The sequence below is a fragment of the Halictus rubicundus genome, chromosome 4 (assembly GCF_050948215.1).
Source record: "Halictus rubicundus isolate RS-2024b chromosome 4, iyHalRubi1_principal, whole genome shotgun sequence".
NCBI classification, from domain to species: domain Eukaryota; kingdom Metazoa; phylum Arthropoda; class Insecta; order Hymenoptera; family Halictidae; genus Halictus; species Halictus rubicundus.
This window is the reverse complement of record NC_135152.1, coordinates 9687588-9709217: the sequence shown is the minus strand read 5'-3', so window position 1 is coordinate 9709217 and position 21630 is coordinate 9687588. Positions and strand designations below refer to the sequence as shown.

The 21630-nt window shown below is 39.1% G+C and overlaps 1 protein-coding gene across 1 annotated transcript in view; it reads left to right on the top strand.

The window, feature by feature from the left end:
- The first annotated feature begins 4901 nt into the window (after positions 1 to 4901).
- LOC143353359 (scavenger receptor class B member 1) overlaps positions 4902 to 21630 on the top strand; it is a 48318-nt gene continuing 31589 nt past the window's right edge. Inside the window, exon 1 of the mRNA XM_076786618.1 lies at positions 4902 to 5058. Within this exon, the coding sequence (XP_076642733.1) occupies positions 5025 to 5058 (34 nt within the window). The 5' untranslated portion in view covers positions 4902 to 5024. The remainder of the gene's footprint in view (positions 5059 to 21630) is intronic.

Here is a 21630-nt window from a genome sequence, read left to right as displayed (position 1 = left end):
ATTCTGAGCTGTCCATTTTCGCCATCTCAATTTTAATTCATAAGATTACACGGAATTTCGCGTTGCACAGCATTTAACAAACTGTACAGCGGCTTTTATTTCACTTTTTAATTGCAGCAGTCGATGACTGAATTTTTATATTCGACAGTATATAATTTCACCGACTTTAAAAGATCAAGCATAGTATACTGTCTGATAAAAACGTAGTTCCTAGGAATTTAAAAAAAAAAACTAATGCATTTCCTCTTCAAATTACTATTACATGGACATTTTCAAAGATTTCGGAACAGAAAAATCGCTACAAGTTGAACAATATATGCACCTTTAAATGAGGTGCTAATTTAAAAAAGAAGCCCAGAAAAAATTCTTAAAAGTTACGTTTCACCAGACCGTTAAAAATGAACTTTTCTTTAAACTATTGTTACTCGGGCATTCCGAAAAATTTCATAGCAGAGGAATCATTGCAAATTGAATAACACGCGCACTTTTCAATAAGGTACTCCTTTAAAAAAGAGGTACATTAATTTATCAGAAAAAGTTCCTAAAAATCGCGTATTCTTCATACTGATAACTAGGCATTGCCACCTAATAATGCACCACTTCTGACAGTGTGATTGTGGCTACTGAATGCCGTCCTGTATTTGCTATTCAAAGCATTATGTTACTGGCATGATTTATCTATTTTTGGCGCGTAGGCTGTAAAAGTGTGACGCACCGCCGACCAAGCAGATTCCACGGATGTGATTCAGTATTATTACACTTAAATGGTCCGTTCTGTTTTATAGGATAGAAAAGGTGTCAGTGCTGGTCCCACGTGGAGCAAGACCAAAAAGAGCAGTGGCGATTAACACCCGAAACGGTATGGCGTCGGTCAAGCAACCGGATTGACAACGCCCGAGACCCTTTCACGTCCTAAGAATGTCGACAATCGCTAATGAACAGCTACAGCTAGAAACGCTCCGGCAAATGCTTAAAAACACCGTTCAGCACCGGCCTTTTTTCTTCTTCGCCTGGATAATGCAGTCAGAAATTGCGGCAAGGATACCGGATAACTTGCGCCTTGTGCTACAAGATATCAATGTTCAAGCATTAACTAGCAAAGCCGACAACGTGTAACCTGCCGCAAACCAGTCGGTGCAGTTCCACAAAATAGAAATAAATAAGATGTTTCGGAGAATTTTGCGGTTTACTGCGACAGGATTATTCATCTCACTCGGTTGCATTGAAACATGATGCATCCTGATGTAATTGACGTAATTTGAGCACTGCGTCGCAGTGCTCGGCATTTCTCTTGCTGATTTTCAAGAAGGGTGAAAGTAAATTTTAATCGGGGCTAACGGTAACTATCTTTATTTTGTCTCCATTTTGCAATCCGAAAGGTTGATACAGTTGGAAAGCTTAATATTGCGTTTAATATTTCCTTTTGGCAATTATCTAGAATTGATGAAGCGGAAACAAGTTCTCAGAAAGGTAAACAGTATCTTTATTTTAGTGTGATCAGAAAAATCCATTTGACTACGTAGTAGCATTCGATAAAAATGATTTTATCCGAGTGTGTAATATTTAAGTGGATGCTACATCAATACTATAATGATCACAGAAGGTCACAGAAGATCTTCACCCAACGCAATAAATTATTTCAGCAGAAAACGGTCCGCGTAGCTAGGAATTTGCACGGGCATTCGCAAGCTATTTATAGCAAACGAATAATTTGTGACTGCCAATGGTGTTCGTATTTTACGAATTACTTCATCCGTCAATTATTTAAATTGTTCCTCGACTTGTTCCGAATTCAACCATTGAAAAAATGATCACGTGAACATTCGCTGCTGGCTGTCGGATGTTCAAGCGCGTGGATGGACGAACATAACTGCGGAAGATTCCCGACGCATTCATCAGTGCAGTAATCACACTTGTTCGCCATGTAATTGCACCGCCGTGCTTCTGATCGTGTCTTGGAATTAGCTGACAGCAGGTGGGTCCTTGCATCAGGATTACACGGGAGAGCTCACTGAACCGACTTTGTAGAGAGCTTCTGGAAAATTAGAGTGCCGATCACGATGTAATCAGTATACCAGTAAACAACCCTCTTCTGGGAATTAGCATACAAATTAATTGTTACGTGCATCTTTGATATTCAGTAAAATATTAGAAACCCCTAACCCCTTGAACTGTTTAGTAGTTCAAGGGTTCACCTCATAGACTAAAGTAATATTTGTTCTTGATCGTCAAAAAATCTACCAAAGGTTGCTTTCTTAATACTTCATGTATTATTTTTTAAGATTTATACTCACTGGATTAGATCAAATTTTCCCACGTGACAGCAGTTTGGTTCTTCGGAGGTGCAAACGTTAAATTCAGTTTTCTGGACAAGACTGTATGATGTGGGAGGGGGGTTGGTAAGAATTGGGCGACTGTAGCGAACGGTCACACCTGAGAGAAACAAAAAGCGTCGTCGAAAGGACTATATAAATGTTTTCCGATGGCGGTTATCTTGAACATTGGGTATGCAAGGGATTTCCAGATTGCCCACACCGTACCTCACCAACAAAAAAGAAACCAACCCGCTGGTCAAGGAACCCTAATGGCCTTCAATTTGCTGGGTCGTTGAGATAGGTCGATGGGGTTGCGGCGAGATCGGTAATCAAAAGGTGGGGCCGAACGTGCAGGTTATTGTGCCCCTTGTTGATTTAGCGACGGGTACCTTTTCAAGGACGCGAAACTCTGTCCTCCTATCAGTCGTAAATTACAGTCCATTTAGTACACTATCTGACAGCATGGAAACTTTGCAATCGAATGTAGTTAAATTGCCTTTTACTTTCGGTCATTTGTTACGTCTCCCCCAATTACATTTTCGAAAACAGCTGTTATCGCAACGAGCATATTCGCTTTTGATTCTTCTTTTCTTCTGGTAAGATACGCTGCCAATATTTGTGCAATGAAAACGAAAAATACCACCAGTAACAAATTTCTTCACTTTTGTCTCGCGATAACCACAACTGAATTAAATAAGAAATTAAATTAAATAACGAATTCACTTCGACAGATAAAACGTATCTTCCCCAATTTTAAAAATAACTCTCCAAACTCCATACAGAAGTTTACTCCAACAACTGGTGGACGGTCGCAATACTTTCTGACGTGATGTCATACCCTTTGCAAAAGCAATTTGTACACGAATTCACAATAGAAAATAAGATTTTACAATAGAAATTAATCACACTAGAAAAGTATAAAACAATAATGCACACTTCTTATTGAAACTTACAATCTGAACAATTTCTAGTCCGGTCTGGTCGCATAAACTTTTGCTATTTATTGACAACGTTCAGAACAATGACCCCTGAACGACCTCAGCTGCCAACAAACCTAAGACAGCCCTATTCGTTAACTTTCTACTGACTCGCAATCAGAAAAATTTATGTTCTAGTTCGGCCAACTAATATTTGACTATTTATGGTCAATATTCAGTACAATGACCTCCGAATGACCTTAGCCTTAACAAACTAAGGTCAGTCCAATTTGTTAAGTTCCTTCGGTCTTTCCCACTGTACCGAACCCACGTCATTTCGAGCTGTTGATGTTTATGGACGCATAGGGTCACTACGCAACCAGGTCGTCGACATCGTCTTTACAGCAGGTGTAACAGCATACGGAGAAAAAGAACCGCATTCCGTAGTAGGTCAAGGTGACCTTGATATCTTCAAGTCCACGACAGTTATGGCGTATTACTTGACTTTTAAATGCAGATTATGGAATTCTAGAGTTTTTCGGTTCCACCCGTGGAGGATGATATACAGGACCGCTCAAAAATAATCACCACTTTTTTGCAAAGATTTATTGCTAGATTTTCTGGAAGACATTTGAATTCCGTGGGTATGAATTATGGTTGGCGCATAAATTGGTTAGAAACCGTGCATTTGAAATCATAGACACCGGTGAATTTATAGTCTCATTCGCAGTTATACCGTTAAACTGTTGCCTCTATTATCTGATTTTGATATATTTTCCCTTAATGCTGTTATCAGGTTATTAAACACCGCTCTAGGAAGTATGACAATGTACACATTATCGGAGCGATAAGATGTTCAGATGTAAACAGAAGTTATGGGGAAACATTTTTTAACGGAAAAAAAGAAATGCATTGAGTGTACAAACTAAAGTACACTTTCAGTGTTTAGTACCGGTGTATAGTAAAAATGTATATAAAATACGAAAATAGTAAAATACTAATTTGGCAAATTTTAGATAGTATCGCATTAATATTTGTTCTCCGATAAACTTGGAATATCTCAACAAGGGAACTTCTGCCGGAAAAAAAGAATTATATTTTTCACTTTCGTGTTGTTCTGCAAAACAATGCAATCGTTTCTTAAGCCTAGAGATGAAAGCCGATCAAAATGATCTGTTTCTAGTTTCTTGTAAAAATTACAAGAATTCATTGTTTTCAATTCAAGCTTTGCTATGCTGTCGAATAAATGATCGAATGATTTCACACGAATGTATCTTTACGGTTTCAATAAAAATTTATAAGAACGTAGAATGATCTACTTCGACCCATCTCGTTCCGAACGTCAATCTCCCAATCTACTTTACACCCTGTATACCAGAAAAAATCTCCTCAAACATGGATCGTTTATGCTAGCGTTAGTCAAACGAAGGAGCCGAGCTGTATCTCCACGCGCGTCGTACGTCGACTGATAGATAGCCGGTACGGCAGTCTTTAGACGAACAATCCAACTTTCTTATCTGTTCCTAGTGGCAACTGGTTATCGTCCCGGCGATTTCAGACCCGTTCGGGGAAAAAAGAATGAAAGGAAACAGATTTACAACGAATTACGACGAACACGCCGCGTTCAGTGCACGGACGGTCGTCGACGAAGACGTCCGGATCTGCATCTGAACCGTCGTAGAAATCGTCGAACCACGTTTCCGATCATTCGGGACCGTTTCGAATTCTTTGCTCGGCATCGTGCGACCGTGATCGGTATTCATCTTCCACTCGAAGACGCCGGAAGTCGAGGATGTTGTACCACGCGAAATTACCGAAATTGATTTGTAAGTAACCGATTTTTCTCCCGAGGCGCAGAAACGTAGATCGGTATCGATGGCTGTGCGACGCCGATTAAACATCGTGAGATCGCGTAAAGTCGTAATCGATTTATGCTACATGCGTCAATTTTTAATGCTGACTCATTAAAATTTATGAATGGAACTGGTGCGTCTATGAATAATGAGCAATTCTGAAAATGTAGCGAACATTTGTAATTTTTCGTTTGACGTTTGATCAGCGATGATCATAATTACCTTGTTAACACATGGGAATGATGATTGAAGCTCCGTAATTCGTTTTTTTTTTTTTTGTGTTTTTGAGAATAAAATTCGTGACGTGAGGAGAGCAGTAAACAAATTCCTTGATGCTTATTACTGCAAATGACGGTAAAAAGTGATGGCGGAAAAGAGAGATACACAGAATTTATTACCAGAGTGCCGGCCTTCATGCGAAAAAAAGAATTTGTTCATTAATCTCAGGACGCAAAGATTCGAAACAAATCTCTTTCTTTTTCTGAACATTTTTTATAAAAGTTGAAGTGCATGATACTTTTTCTTTATTGGTCTATTTATTACTGTATCGTGTTATTTATCGTTTACTATGTCCAATTAGTCAAGAAAATAAAATTTTACTCTTATTCCCGTTCGGTTCTAATAGCGACAGATTGATGCACATTGTCCGCTGAACAATTATAAAATTTTTCACAGTGACAGGCGCCCTACTTTCACAGAAACACAAGAAGATTTCTTTTCCTACATGCTTTAGTGTTATTTTCCTGTCGCTTAGCTTCAAACAAGGGACTAGACAACATAATTGCGCCGACATACATAGTTGCTCGCGGTAACAACTCCGTTTTCCCGCGCTATTAATTATTTCCTTGAATGCGTCTGAATGGACAAATAATTGCAGAGTAATCAGAGATATCAATTAACACTGCACTTCATACTATGTGAGAACTGTTCGTGTTATTATAACATGCAAATATGAAATTTAATACTATCTATGGAAAATCAGGTATCATACATTAACAATAAATCAACCACCGCCGGACTATGAAGATACTTTTGAAGATTATTTTTGTGTTTAATCAGTTTTGTATCGTTCAAAGAAGATGAATGAAATTTTTTTTATTTACATAAAATCCAAGCGCATCGCTCGATACATTTGTATAAATAATCCCGTCGGTACTGCAGCACAAAGAGAATCGGTACAATTTCTCGGTCACGATTGTTTACGTTTTCATTGAATTCCTGAACCTGTGTACAACCATAAAGACGGAATTTTTCCATTAGGAACTCCATTGGCGTATAGCTCCTCCCAGTTATGTGACTCACGGTCTCCGCATTTTCATTATACAGTTGGATACCGTCAAAAGCAATTTTCCTTTCTTCACCTGATTCTATTTTTACGATTTCGTTACCCTTCAGTGTTCTTTTAATTAAAGACTGAATTTGTGACCTTCCGAACAGGGAACTGAAATAGTCTGGTACTTCATTTCTCGTTTAAGACAAACGTGCACGCTCTTCCTTTCATGTTTTTATTATAATTTGAGGAGACGGTACAACCTCTTTTATTCGAACAAATCAGTCAATTCTAACAAAGGAGAAAACATGGACTGTCACAGACAGTCGCACAACCTTTATGTACGAAAACAACAAACTTGTCTATTATCTGAACGTCGATCTCTGCTATCGGAACAAATAAGAGCCGGAGGTGGGACTAGTTAGGGAGCCTCTGTTATGCGAACGGCTTTGTACCCCGGCGTGTTCGAATAGACGAGGTTCTACCGTAACAGTGAAGCGTGGATAACAAAAAAGTAAATAGATTAATAAAAATTGAAAAGAAAATGAAATAAAAATGTTGTTGATTGCTCGTTCTTTTTTCTTGCAGTTTGCTTTTCGCACGTTCCATAAATGTTTATAAACCCATGTGTTAGTTTGCATGGCAGCCTAGAAAATCAATTCGATTTTCGTTGCCCGATTTTCCGTTTGTCTGTCGCAATAAGAAGCAAACCTGTGGCGGCGATCGTTGTATTGTGCGCGATGTAATTGGCCTTCTTATGGCGAACAATTTACCTGAGCCGCGTCGTTAAGTAATTTCCAGAACGATAACCGGTTGGTAACCGAATGTCGCGTATTGTGTGTGCAAACGACTCTATTTCGCAACGTACGCGCACCGTTCGTACGTATATGTCCCCGAAAAAAAAGAAAAAATGAAATTGCAGTCCTTCCGGCGAATATTCACGGCTGCAACCTCGACATACCTCGGCACGCCGCGCCGCGTCGTTCGCGCGGCCATGTTTGCCGACGGAGATGCCGCCGGGGACAAATATGGATTGTGCCCGTCTCAGGAAATTACCGGAAATCGTTAGTTACGCAAATTGTAACAAATGATTGAAGACCTTTTTTCTGCGTCGCTGTGGATGAAAATCGCCTCGCGAAGTCGAGATAATCGTTACCATTTACAATTCACCGAGCATATTACGGATATCTGCACCGTTGAACAACGAATACAATGTTTTTCCGAGGAATTAATGGATATTTTTCGAATTTATGTACCACGGAGTTAGTCGAGCGATCCATTTCGAATTTTTCCCTTTAGCGCCTCCTCGAAGTGGCAGTAGCGGTAAACAAACGTATTAGGGGTACCCATAAGTAATCAATTATGTGCAAAGAATTTGTTTTGCCATTAGTTCTGTACCGATCGTTGAAGAGGAAACACGTATTCTTTTACAGTTTTCGGGAAACACTAAAAAGTATAATTTTTTTTTACAACCCTGTAATAAAATGGCGGCGTCCGTACATTCCAAGGATCGTATTCGTCATTGCATACTTTTTCATTTTCATGCGGGATTTAATGCAACGGTGAAAACAAAGAAAATTTGCGATGTTTATGGAGATGTATTGAAGGTCAACAAGTGTCAGCGTTGTTTCAGAAGGTTTGCTGCTGGGTAATTATGATCTCTTTGACAGGCCTCGAAGTAGACGACCAGTTGAATTTGAGAATGACACCCTAAAATCTCTACCGGAAGCTGATCCAAAATTAAGTATACAAGAATTATCGAGGAGCCTTGGGTCCACATGGTCAACTACACAAAGGCACCTATACGAAATGGGAAAGGCATATAGGCAAGGAATATGTGTACCCCATCAATTATCTGCGACCAACAAAAATATTCGTCGATCAATTTGCACTTCATTGCTATCCAGATTTCATAGAGATCCATTTCTTCGCAGAATCGTTACCGGAGATGAAAAATGGATTCTTTATGATAACATGAAGCGTTCCAAGCAATGGCTTTCTGCAAATCAAATCGCAATATCAACTCCTAAACCTAGCCCATCACTTAGAAAGGTGTTACTGTGCATTTGGTGGGACCGTCGTGGCATAATTCACTTTGAGTTGTTGAAACCTGGTGAAACAGTTACTGCTGAGTTGTATTGTCAGCAATTACAACGGCTGTATTCAGAACTATTGAAAAAGAGGACATCTTTAGTCCAGAGAAAAGGTGTAATACTGCAAATTGACAATGCCCGGCCCCAAACGGCGAAACTCACTCAGGAAAAAATCAAAGAATTGCAATGGGAAGTTTTACTGCACCCCCCGTACTCACCGGATATTGTTCCCTCTGACTATCATCTTTTCAGATCTCTGGAGCATTATTTAAGAATTAAAACATTCAGTAGAAGATGCAAGGAGGCACCTTGAGTCATATTTTGCTTGACGAATCCTGGATTTCTATAAGAGGGGGATTGAAAATTTGCAGGAAAGATGGCAAACTGTCCTTGATAATGATGGAGATTATATAATAAATTAAGAAATAAAAACTTGAATTTACTACAAAGTTTGTTTTAGATTTCAAAATAATTGATTACTTATGGGTCTCCCTAATATTTCAATGGGAAATATTATGTTTCGTTACAACGAATTTTATTCGTTGATTGTCCCCACGGGCACTGTGCAATTGTTTTCGTTAGCATGTTGATCTATTGACAGAAAATCGACAAATCAATTAGGATGTCTTCGACGTTTCGATAAGAAACAGTTCATTACTGTATAATTAAATGAATCCATGAAAAAAATAGATGAATATGACTTGACAAAACAGTGTCTGCTAGCAATGTTTATCAAGAACCTGCATAAATTCGAAATGATCGTACGCGATTAAAATAATTGTAGGCAACATGAACTCTGAGCTAAACATGAGCTCAGGAGTTAATTAGTCTTTAATTAGTACCTCATTAATTACGTTTTACAAGCTGTCTTCGGCAAAAAGTATTTTCACATTTGTCTCCGATATGAACGTGAAACGCATTAAATTGTGATTAAATAAATAAACTTTCTGCGACGGATTAATGAGTATTTCGATTATTCTTCCTTGTACTAAAACCAATGCGATATCGTTCGAGCGCATTTCGCGAGCCGTGAACTTCGGACAACTATCGGCCAAAAGCCGTCATTGAATGAACTACTTGTCAGGGCATAGAAGTCGTGATAAACTTTGTAAACGGCACAGCAAGTTGTAGCAGGAGGACGGTTATCTCTCGGTTTCTTTAACACTTCATTAGCCACAACAACGCATCACATAATCAAACAAGCGTGTAGTTGTTCTCGGACTGTCCGAAAGCTATTTATTGGCCGATAAATCCGATTCGACGGTGCCGCGTCTTACATTACAATCGACCACGCTCTTTTTCAGGTCAACTAGAGTAATCGGAACTGCAACAAATTTCATTCTTCTGTTCTATATACCCTAATCGACATGTGGATCGTTTAAGCAGCACAAAACACAGTCGTACACGGCATTGTTTTCGAGAAAATCTACGCTCGAGCAGCAGGTGTGTGATCGACATGTCTGACCATATCTCGATGTTTCCACTATGCAACAAAAAGTAACTGATGACAGTTCAAAGGTTCGCCGGATGACTATTACGTTACCTCAGCTACACGATCCACTTTTTTTCGAGCTGTGGCTATTTTACAAAAGCTGTTACGTAACCGTTTACAATTAGCAATCGGTTTCGCTGTACACGACTGTCACCGGATGCAACAAACTAGTAGAAACAGTTTAGCAGGATTGCGGACGATATTACGAATTCATGCATTATGCGAGTGTCTTCTACGCAATATACTGTATACACGTCAATTATAATTCTTGTAATGGTTCTCTAACGAGTTGCGACATTTGCGTGACGCTTGTTTAGCCCACAAAGTATACCGTGCGCGTCTTGTTCTCAGTTTTTCCTAACCGATCCCCCCTTTTTTTTTTGATTGATCGGGGACTGCACCAGTTTGTCTAGGATGAAAACAAAGTTTTTCTTGTGTAATAGCGTGTGCACATGATGAACAAATTGGTGTGTATTAAATACAGTGATAATCTCACGTGACGTACCGTTAGAAAAAGATAGTACTTCGCGAAGCGATGAATGTTTACTTTCTTGACACTTGGAAACTGGATGCTTTCGATGATTCTATAGTTTAGAGCAGGCATGTCAAGCTAGTTTACCACCAACGGCCTCATTAAATATTACAATTAAAGATATATGTCCCCGGTCAGACCCGGGTTTTGGACATATATCGAGTAAACACTGTAGTTGGACGATGCCTGTGAAATGCTGGATCAAAATGGCCCCAGACCGTGCCATTCAAATGTCAAAGTATATTGTTAACCCTTAGCACTCGAATGGCGACTGTAAGACGCCACTAAAAATTGCTGTATCATTATTCAAAGTATTTTTTACATTATTAAATTTGTTTGCATTTAATAAACTACTAAACACTTCACTATTGTACGAGTAAACTGCACCATTTTCGTATGTACAACATGAAAAAAAATATATAGAAGGGAAATATTCTAGGTCGGAAGAAATGTTTCGTTTTGGAGTTAAAATAGCTTCGAGTGCAAAGGGTTAACAGTTTTCTGACGTCAACAAGGCGTTAATCGCTAATTTCCACCTACGAAAATTATATTCTACTTATCGTTATCACATTTCCGTTAAAAGTTCATTAACTCTTTAGGATAACAAAACTCTGCAGCGCGGTGATGTTAATTGCAATTCTCGCCTACAACAATAACATTCTATCTATCACTTTTGCGATTATACTGAAAGTTCATTAACTCTTTAGAAAAACAAAAGCCTACTCTATTTTGATTCATCCTCGCTCCCCTTCGGTTTTAAAGGAGGGCAGCGCCCCGAGTTTAGACAGCGTTATTATTCACGTATTGTTATTTTATTGCGAGAAATAGAGAATTCCGATGTACTTAACGAGTTCATTATCTCCATTAATTCAGTAGGTGGGCGTCTCCTCACACGCACGGGACATAAAACGTGATCCCGTGTCTCACCCCTTCGACATTTAAAGCGAGAAATGATAATTGTATTCTTCTGGATCGTATCAATCAGACGTAGGTCACCAATGTCAACAAAGGAGTCTATTGACATCGACAAACCAACTTTTATTTCTATTAACAGGAATTGCATTCGAGATTGTGAGCTTCACAATTTTCTTTGTTAATGACCGGCAATAAATTTCTTAAAACGATCCTCGTGACTGCTCAGAAAGTTTATAAATGAACAGCTAATGATTTAACCATGGATCAAAATGGATCCAAATCCCTAGCGATTCAAGTATCGAGCAATATTGCAGACGGTTTTCATATTTACTTAAAAAGATTATTGCTTTTTAACCAATGTAGTACTTCGCTCTTTAGGAAATCAAAAACCTATTCTGTTTCGATTCATGTTTATCCTAGGACACACTCCTTCAATTTTGAAAGGAGAAAACAATCCAAATTTCGCCATGCAAGGGTTAAATCCAGAATCGAGATCGCAAAAAGAACATTTCGATCAGAGCTAATCCCCGAAGAGAAGTTCTATGTAATATTCACTGGGAGGACGTTGTTATTAATGTCCCGTCGGCAAGGAAGCATTATGCCAAAGTCCCGTATCATTTATTAGAGTCCATGGACTCGTTAGGCGTGTCCCGCGAGTCTTCGCAGAACCGAGCGAAGGTGAAACACAGAAGAAACCGGGACCGAATAAGAGAAAAAGGTCTGCGGTGGAAGATCACCAGGTCCCATCGTTACTAATGGCTGGGAACTCTTACTTTTCCAAGCGGACCTCGGTAACAGGAAACTGCGATTGGTCTCCGTGACCACCTCGATTTGCATATCGCGATCGACCCGTCGTTTACGCGTATACATGTACGTAGCCCGTGACATTTTGCAATCGCGCTTTCGTAAAAATCACCGGCACTGTTCGCATCTCCGGATAAAACGAGAGAAAAGAAGGAAAAGGGTTTGGATCTCTCTGTGTCGTCGGTCGAGGTGCGGAACGAGGACGTGGGCAGAGCTGAAAAAACAACCGAAACGATTTGCAAAACTGTTGCCCCGCATCCTGTACCTCGTCTGCAAAAATAGCTGTGCTCGAGTGGAAGATTTTTGCGAACGACCGCAAATCTCTGTTTTTCGCATTAGTGACTGGCACGAGTGGGCTGCGGATCTTCGGATTATTTTAGATCTTACGCGGGAGATAACTGCGTCCACTGATGATCCGAGGTTTTCGGAAAAACAATGGAACGCAAAGTACAGCGGAATTTTATGCAACTGCACTTTTATTTATTATTTCTATTTTGAAAGTTGTCTGCAAAAGCGGAACATGAAAATGATCGTAATTTTTGAAATTTGACAATTTCGTAGTGAAATCGCAGACGAACTTTGGGAAGATTCTGGTGAAAGTCACATCGAAACAATCGTAGAAAAAGAATTGTTCAAGTCCAGAGAGTCGCACGAATTCGTAGAAGTTCCGCAAATTGTAGGTGTACATTTTTATTTCACGACGAACGAAAAATATTTCTGTTTCAAACATTGTTGTTTGCCACACATCTAATAGACCGTTGCGGAGGAACCTGAAGTACGCCTCGGTTGGCGATGTAGCACAAATAAAAAGAAACGAGTCGCCTCTGAGGTGAACCGAGTTCACTGGCAGCGATTATTTCAAGGAAGATAAACAACCTCGCGACCAACGCATTTTAAATTCGTTGTTAACGAAAGCAAACGCCGCTTGATTTTCACCGACTCTGCGCGAACCGTGTTAAATCGTTTATGAACGCGATCAAAGAATTTAATTAGTGCATTTGTAAATTACCTTCCCTGCCGGTTAGTTGTGCGGACATTTTCTTCGATATCATACTAATCAACATACTGCTAACACTATGTACCAGGCCTATGAGCCCGGAGTCATTTTTGCCCCACCCCGATATTTCGCTACAGTTTTCGTGCGATATAAGACGATGACTCGGGACCGGCTTTCGTCGTATTTCGGATGAAGAAGAAGAAGCGTCGCCTTATATCAGAATAAATGATTTAGTCGCTATATTATGTCAAAAAGGAGCTGAACCGTTTTTTAAAAGTAACGACAGAAATTATTATGTTATTTTTGTAAAACTTATTGGGCAGTTCTCAGTTGTCAGTCGTTAATTTTTCAAAAACCACTAAGAAAAGACATGTATGAAAATAGTTTAAGACTTACTAAAATTCTGGAAATTTTGTATTCGATAAAAGCCCAAAACGCTCAGACATGAAATGAAAGCATAATTATTTGTAGATAAAAAAGCAAATTATTGAAAAGTGATAAGAAGTTATGAAATAACATGTGTACATATATAAATACACATGTACGGAAATAAGTGATTTATATCGAAATAATCTCGAAGCAGGTGAGATTAGTTTGAACGCATTTAAATGTATTATGATATCGAATTTAGTGATAGACTGCGGATTTTATGCATCTATGAATAACAGTTTATTTTTAATATGGTATGATCTTTCATCTTTAATTGATTTTTAGAAGAGCTCGTATAATGAATGCATTGCAGATTTATATACTTTCTATGTATGTACATCATTTTATTACAAATATGTTTTCTCAAAGCTTCGACAGCATCAGCGTGCTGGATACCACTGAAAAATCTCTACCGATATGAACGCATAAAATTTTGACGACCAAACAACAAAATTTTGATAATGCTCTGTATTCGCAAAAGAAATGATTTATGTTATTATGTTACACGTGATATTACATAAGGAGACAAAATGTAAATGTAAACATGTGTTGCTTTCCGCACTCTACGAACTTATGTAAAATATCGTATGTGAAAAAGTAGTGTAGTTAACCTACAATCTGACCTAGACCCGTCCTATTTTCACTGTGAACCTAGACAAAGAGTGAACTATGTTTTAGATACGCCGTTATCGAATTGGTGATAACGATTCCGGTAGTAAATGATCTTAGGTTCAAGGATGCTGGAAATTGAAAAATTCTTTCAGTTAAACATCGGAAACTGTCTTCAACCGCCTAACTTGTCGACTATTCCTAGTAACATAAATCACATTAATATTCATGCATTCCGATCGACAATTTCCAAGATTCATCCATGGTTCACCCTCAGATTCCCGCACATGTACACTTTTCAAAATGACTCGCTCTTCCGTCGACATTTTTATAATCCTTGACAATTTTTTCTACCTTCTCCTAGGAAAATGTAGATTTAGGCGAATTTATGAGTTTGAGTAAAATGCTAATTCTTGTCGTTCAATGTTTAAGCGATTTGCTTATCGAGATGCTTACGTTGTTGGCTTCCAAAACTGAATTATAATATAAATTACGATGTAATGCAAATTGTGGATTTATATCCCGTTAATACTACAGAGCTTGTACTACTCTGAATTGTGCTGAATATTAAGCTAAATTGAATTATGCGGGATCTTCCTGTTGTATAAGCAGTAAACAAACAAAATAGTCTCTTTAAATTGAAATCTTGACACGAGGCAATAAAAAATGCTGTAATTCCCAACGTATACTTATTTTTACGAGAACTAATATGAGGGAAGTAACTTTTAGATGCTACAAATGCATAAAGATTAATAGTGTAGTCATAACAATTGAAAGTGCAAAGATGTTTTGAGTTTTCCGCTGAGTTGTTCGTTTGGATCGTGTAAAATGCATCTTTAAATCTGCACTGGTGATCCAAGATCTATAAACAACGTCTTCAATATTGTACAAATCCACATTGTTACTAACCATCTACCGGAAGCAATCCTCGCAATAAAACTTCATTATCTTCAGTAACAACTTCAGCAAGCCAAAGATAGAATGAAGCTATATTAAACTATCAATCAACCTTGTACTTTATCTAAACAAATTCTTGCAATTTTTTTGTACAGACAGTTGCACAATCTGTTGCAATAGTCACACAAAATGTTCGAATATCCAGGATAATTTGGATATCCACCTTTTCCGAACTATCTCGAATCAAACCAGTTTTTAGACGACTTTCTCAGTTTCGGATAGAAATCCCGGAACGAGGTCAGGGTGTCAGGGATCGAATTAAAACATATTCCAATGCAGAAATTCCTATATCAAACTCGAACATCGCGTGCGCAAGTGAAATTACACTTTCCCGTTTCGAGCATTCCAAAATTCAAGAAAAGAATACAGATTGCCAGGCGGAGGAAATAGTTTCGGTATCGGGAAGTGGCGAGATGTGGCGCATCATTCTTGATGATTTAGACAAAAAAAAACGTTACGGAGGCTGGAGGTCTCGGTTATCCTGGATTATTAAGCGAAATCGAGTGTCACTACGGTGACGTAGATTTATAATACGTGTCTCTGTTTCCGTATTATTTAATTTGTATCCCTTCAATCATTGAGATAGTGTCAGAATTGTAAGTACGTAGTAAATTGCGTGACGAGGCGCGTTTAACCAGAATTTTGTCCCCCGCATGATTTGTGTCGCATGTTTCCGGTTTATAACTTCATTCAGGGTAACTGGAAATTCCACTACGGAAACCTCTGGATGAGACATCACTAACTGATTTGATATACCTCGATGCGTGTGTTGGATCGTGGAATTCTACGTATGAGCAACGCGTTGATCACGAAATGTTTCCAAAATTCATTCAACTTATTCATATAGAATTTTGCTACTGTTGTACTTAGCCCTCGAGTGATACTAAAGCTTCCTAAAATTCTGTATATATTTTCTCGGACACCTTTAACTACGTCATTCAAAACTAAACAATCCAAATGTTTTAAAGCAGTTAAAAAAAACTTGATATTTGCAATTATGGTACAATACAGTAACGACAGTTAGCGTATAGAAATTGTGTTGAGGTCATGAGAGGTCTCAGTATACCAGTTAAAGATTGAGGGATGAGTCAGTGATGCGAAAAATAAGTACGTTTCGCGAAAAGGTGTACAAAACAATAACAGTTAATGACTCGTTGATTTATTTACGAACCGGACTGTGAATTACCTGCAGTATTAAGTACTGGTTGCCCTTCGCAGCAATTAACCCTCCGTACGCTGTGCCGGAGTCATTCGCGACCCGTAGCGGTGGGGATAAGCTCGAGGCGACCGTCAATATGTAAAATCTTATTCCGATATAAGACTTTTTATTCCGAAATAAGAAAATTTCTATCCCCTCTACTTCTTGTTCATCCGAAATACGACGAAAGCCGGTCCCGAGCAATCGTCTTATATCGAGAGGAAACTGTAGCGAAATATCGGTGTGGGTCAGAAATGACTCCGGCACAGGCCTAGAGATTTGATGTTAAGGTATCGATAAGAGAAAAATTGATGTTTAAATTCAGCCTGTACCAACTTCTGCGAAGCTTGATCAATCTTTTTCTCTTCGACTTGTATCCAAAAAGAGAAAGAAGAAAAAAGCATCTCCGAATAAGGCTTAAAAACTATTCGATAATAAAATTCGAGATTCAATCAGAGATTCAGTTTGTCTTATTGGTTGATCGGTGCGTTTGCCAGCAATAATTTATTCTCGAAGGAAGGAGCAACCTATTCATTATTCGGTGCTGTTCTAGATCGTAAATTTATACGTTTCTGTTCGATCGAGCGACGTTCCACTTAGGCACACGCAAGGAACTCAACATTTCACAAGATCCATCGGAAACACGATCCACTTCTGGATCAAAACCCAGGCCGTTGCCCCGGCAGGTTAACTTCTGCCATACTTAATCGCCTTCTGGTTAAGAACCATTACTCTAGTACAGCGGATTAAAGACAGAACCGTTACCGTGGATGCACTAGAATGCAGGTCCTTAGCCTTTGTTGTAATTATCCCCGTGGCGGGGTAAGATCGTCGTATCGGAATGCCGCGCAGAACAGAGATCAGTCGAAGTTCGTTAAACAAAATCCGCAGGGTTAATAGAGAGCATTGTGCTTCGAATACGATTTCTTTTATCTTTGTTTCGCAAGAAGAACATATTTCACTCTTATCTTGTCTTCAATTCCAATGCTCAATCTTTAGAAAATTGTCTATTAACCGACTGTACATTTCACTCTTATCTTGTCTTCAATTACAATGCTCAATCTTTAGAAAATTGTTTATTAACCGACTGCATTAGACTACGATTTCTTTCACAGCGATTAGAACTTTTCTGTCATTTGTCACTTCCTTCTTTCGATTTCTTTTCTTTCTTTCGATTGAGTGGGCCGAGTAAAATGAAACTTGGTGGATTAGGCAGTCTGATCACAGGCAAAGGCGATCCAATTAACGTTACGAGCACAAAACAACCAACCACAAGCCTCGAGCAACTCAGTGCAATGACCAACGTCCTCGATGAGCTTTTAGAGGCCATCGGGTCTTCGAGAGGAAGGTCACGTGGGGGTAGGGCGGGGGGATGATACGACGACGCCAACCAGAACGTCGGTTAACAACAAATAATCTTAGGGTCCGAGCTAACAAAATTACACAGACGGCAACACCGAACAGAAAGAGCAAATACAATCTTTACTCCTGATTGGGGAACCCCTCTTAAGATGACCAAGCATAAAAAATTTGTTTAGTCGAGTCTAACATTCCCTAGAGGATTCACGCAGTGCTGCAGAACGGCAAAATTAATTGGCCTATTATGGTTGAGACTGATAAAGTGCTGCGAGGTCAAGAAAAATTGTAGAACAATTAAAATTTGTCTGACTATTCATTTCTATAAATTCCTCAACTAATTAATCTATCTCAGTATTTTTTTTTTTTTTTTAGGGGTTTCAATACAAATGTCTGACGCACAATGTATTACAGTTGATTAATTAGACCGCTATAATGGATTTTTATGCGTTTATAGAATGAAACTTGGAAAGATCGACATCTCAATGATGCATACAGATGTAATGTTTTCCTTCCTGAAAGAAGGCGATTAATAAGCTTCTAATGGGATCAGTTTCTACGGATTGATCCTGTTTGCATACATATCCGGAAAACAGTGCTACTAATTTTCTGAGAATTCTACGCAGAACACGACAAAGAATAACACGGCTAACATATAATTTTTATTCTACATCGTGTGATTATTGTGATCGTACGACGATTGCTCTGCGTCGTTTCTTCTTGGACATTGTGTTGACAAGGAGAGAATGGCGTCAATCGACGACTGTAAATGCGTTTATAGTTCTCTGACGAGCCTGCTCGTTCGACAGCATGGTTTGCATAAATCTTTAGTAAGTCAAATTATTGATTTAACAATTATGCGTGTTTTACATTGCGTGCAGTTACTTTTGACCTTCTGGAGAAAAACGGGAAGATAATAAATGTCGATAATAAATAATAAAGTCGAGAATAAATGATTAGGTTCGTGGAAAATCTCTTTCAGCCTTCGGTCTTACCAGGGTTAATATATTCGCATAACAATAAAATAATAATTGGCGTCACGCATAAGACAATATCGCATAAAAACAGAAACTGGAGCTCGGAAAAACTACACACCCAGTCGTCAATTGTCAATGACTTTGAAAATATTACGAAATCTGATTTAAGATTTCACAGAAACATATCTAAAGGGTTAAACTACAGGATTTTAATTCGATCTTCTTCCTTAAAAAAAAATCACCTGACGAGGAAGATGGCGGGGCATTTAAGGGCAACCAGAAAGAATCGAGAAATCGATTCGAGGAAACAGAAGCTGCAACGTCGTGTAATCCCTCAATAAAATAGCTCGCCCGCGTCGATTTTACGGATCCAACCGAAATTTGTGACTCAATCAATCTAATACGCACCACAAGTGGTGGTCCGCCAGTAAAAAAACATGGAAAACAGGAAGAATTCGAAAGCTGGTGTGGAATATTAACAGGGTGTCCGAAGTGGCAATGACGAGAGGTTATGCTAATCAGGCGGGCATTTCTAATATGGAAGAACCCCTTGAATATAAATATTCATCGATCACTGCTGAACGTTCCGATGTGCATTCGAAAAACATTCATTCATCAACAGACTTTAACCGATGCCACGGGGAGATAATTTTTGCAAGTCTTCCGTCGTGTCTCGACGATTCATCGCCACGAATCTGGATAAATAACATTGTAATCTATACGATCTGGAATTAACAATGGAAAAAACTCTTCATTCCTCGCTTCATAAATGCGGAAAAAGTTTAACGAACTTCAACGTACAGGTCCAGATAAGCAATTAATCCGCAGACACATGATCGAAAAATCCGCAGTTTACAATCCTTGTTAAGTTCTCAGGATTTATCGGTCATTCTCCAAACACAAGAAAACGCATAAAATTCCGAGCGGAACAACATCTGGTCTTCTATCGCTTCAAGGTGCGTTAAAAGCTGAAGAAGGCTGCATTTTTTTTCTCCACCAACTTGAACAACGAAACTGTCGTTTTTTTTTTCGAGTTTATCGCGCGGACTCGAGATGGTATATCTCATTCTTTTGGACGCATTACCTTCGGACGGTGTCAATGAGCATAAATCACTCGTACAAACGGCAATTAAACTAAAGTCGAAAAATATGCTGATGAAATGGCCATGGTCGTGTCGCGGATCCTTTAACAACCGGTATAAAGAGGTAGAAAAAAATAGCTGCCGAGACGAAAAAGCAAAAGAGGGCGACGTCTACATATATACATGCCATTTATGTGGCCTTTGATACCCCATTGTGCGGTCATTGTGCGACAGGTTTCCCGAATTGGCAGGCCTTGAGTCTCGCGGAAATGATCCTTGATTCCGAACTGGTTCAAGAAACCATCCGGAATTCTAGCTACGCTTTTCGCGAGCCTAGTCTATCGTTCCGAGCATGTTAAAATTATCGCGAGACCGGTTGACGAAACAAAAATCCGGATCGCGACCAGTTTCGCAAAGATCCCAGCATTCTGAGAATGACTCGGAAACAATCGTTCCGTTGAACGTAAATTATTCATACTTCTCTAAGTACGTACACTTGCTCCTTTCCCGAAGCTTTATTTGTGTTCACAATTAGTCTTCGTCGCGACAGCATTTTATGCTCGGACTCGAAGGTTTACTTTCGAGTTACATGCAAAACGAGCCTTTCTTGCAGAACCTCCGGTTGGTAGGGGCAAATTTAATTAGGCAATTAGCGCCGTTTTCATACAAAGAGGAATAGCTCTCCCATAGCGTATCGCCGTTTCGTCAGTCACCACTTTTTGCTACTTCTGTTGCAGACTGGCATACGACCGTTTTAGGTATTTTCCTCGCCCGTTCCTCGGTTCACGTTGACACGGTTTTCGCGGATATTGCACATCGTTTTACATACCGCACAATTTTTTACTTCTTTACGATTGCGCCGTGACTCTATGCACAGTCTTTTCTCTACTTATGTCCCAAATGCGTAGCCGATTAAAGTCCCAGAAACAAGAGTACGAGAGGATATTTTGCTTATTTATCTCGCCTTGCTGTAGATTCTCATTCCGAGGAAAGATTTCCCAAATTATTTATTTTTCTCCGCCAATCGAACACCAAGGAGCAAACCAAGTTGAAGAAATGAGAGGACGGCATACAAGCTAGAACTCCACGGGACATTTTAGGATTTAGGTGACGCAATATTTATAAGAATGATGCGACGTATTGTATGTTGCGCGGCAACGGAAGTGTAGATACTGGAATATACGCTCGAAATCATTTTTTTTTCACGATCGGACGAGTTCTCCAGATTATTCCAGAGGAAGTAAATAAGTCAGTCGGCAAAGACAAAACAAAATTATGATTTAATTGGGTAGGCGTTCCCATTCGTATTGACACGTTGATGAACGTGTTGGCTATAGTCTGTTTGTGCTACTCGGGACTGAATTATACGATACGCTGGTCGATGCGATATTATTCAACAGAGGATTGCTGACGTATTACTATGTACAGCGGAAACATGCTATTAATCCGCGTGAACGCGAAAACCTTGTGCACCGGCGCGGGGAAATTTCCTCGCGATCGGTGACGCTTCAAAGAAAACTTTTCTACGTTTTTCTGCGAAGGCAAACCTGGATTCTTGTAGGTCCTTGTGCCTAACGGCACAAGAAAGGTCGGAAGAAATTTTATAACAATTAGAGAAGGGGGAAATTTCTTGTACCTAGTAGAAGGCCTATTCCGATAGAAACTGAATATAAATCGACACAAAGATCTGCAAACGAAGGATGAAAAACTTTTAGTGCGTACAGAACTGACACAAATCTGCAAAAAGTAGTTTGTCAATCTTTTATACAGACCCGGATAAAAAAATGGTGAAACTATAATTTCTTTAAATTTTCTTTTGCTCGTCATCTAGTAA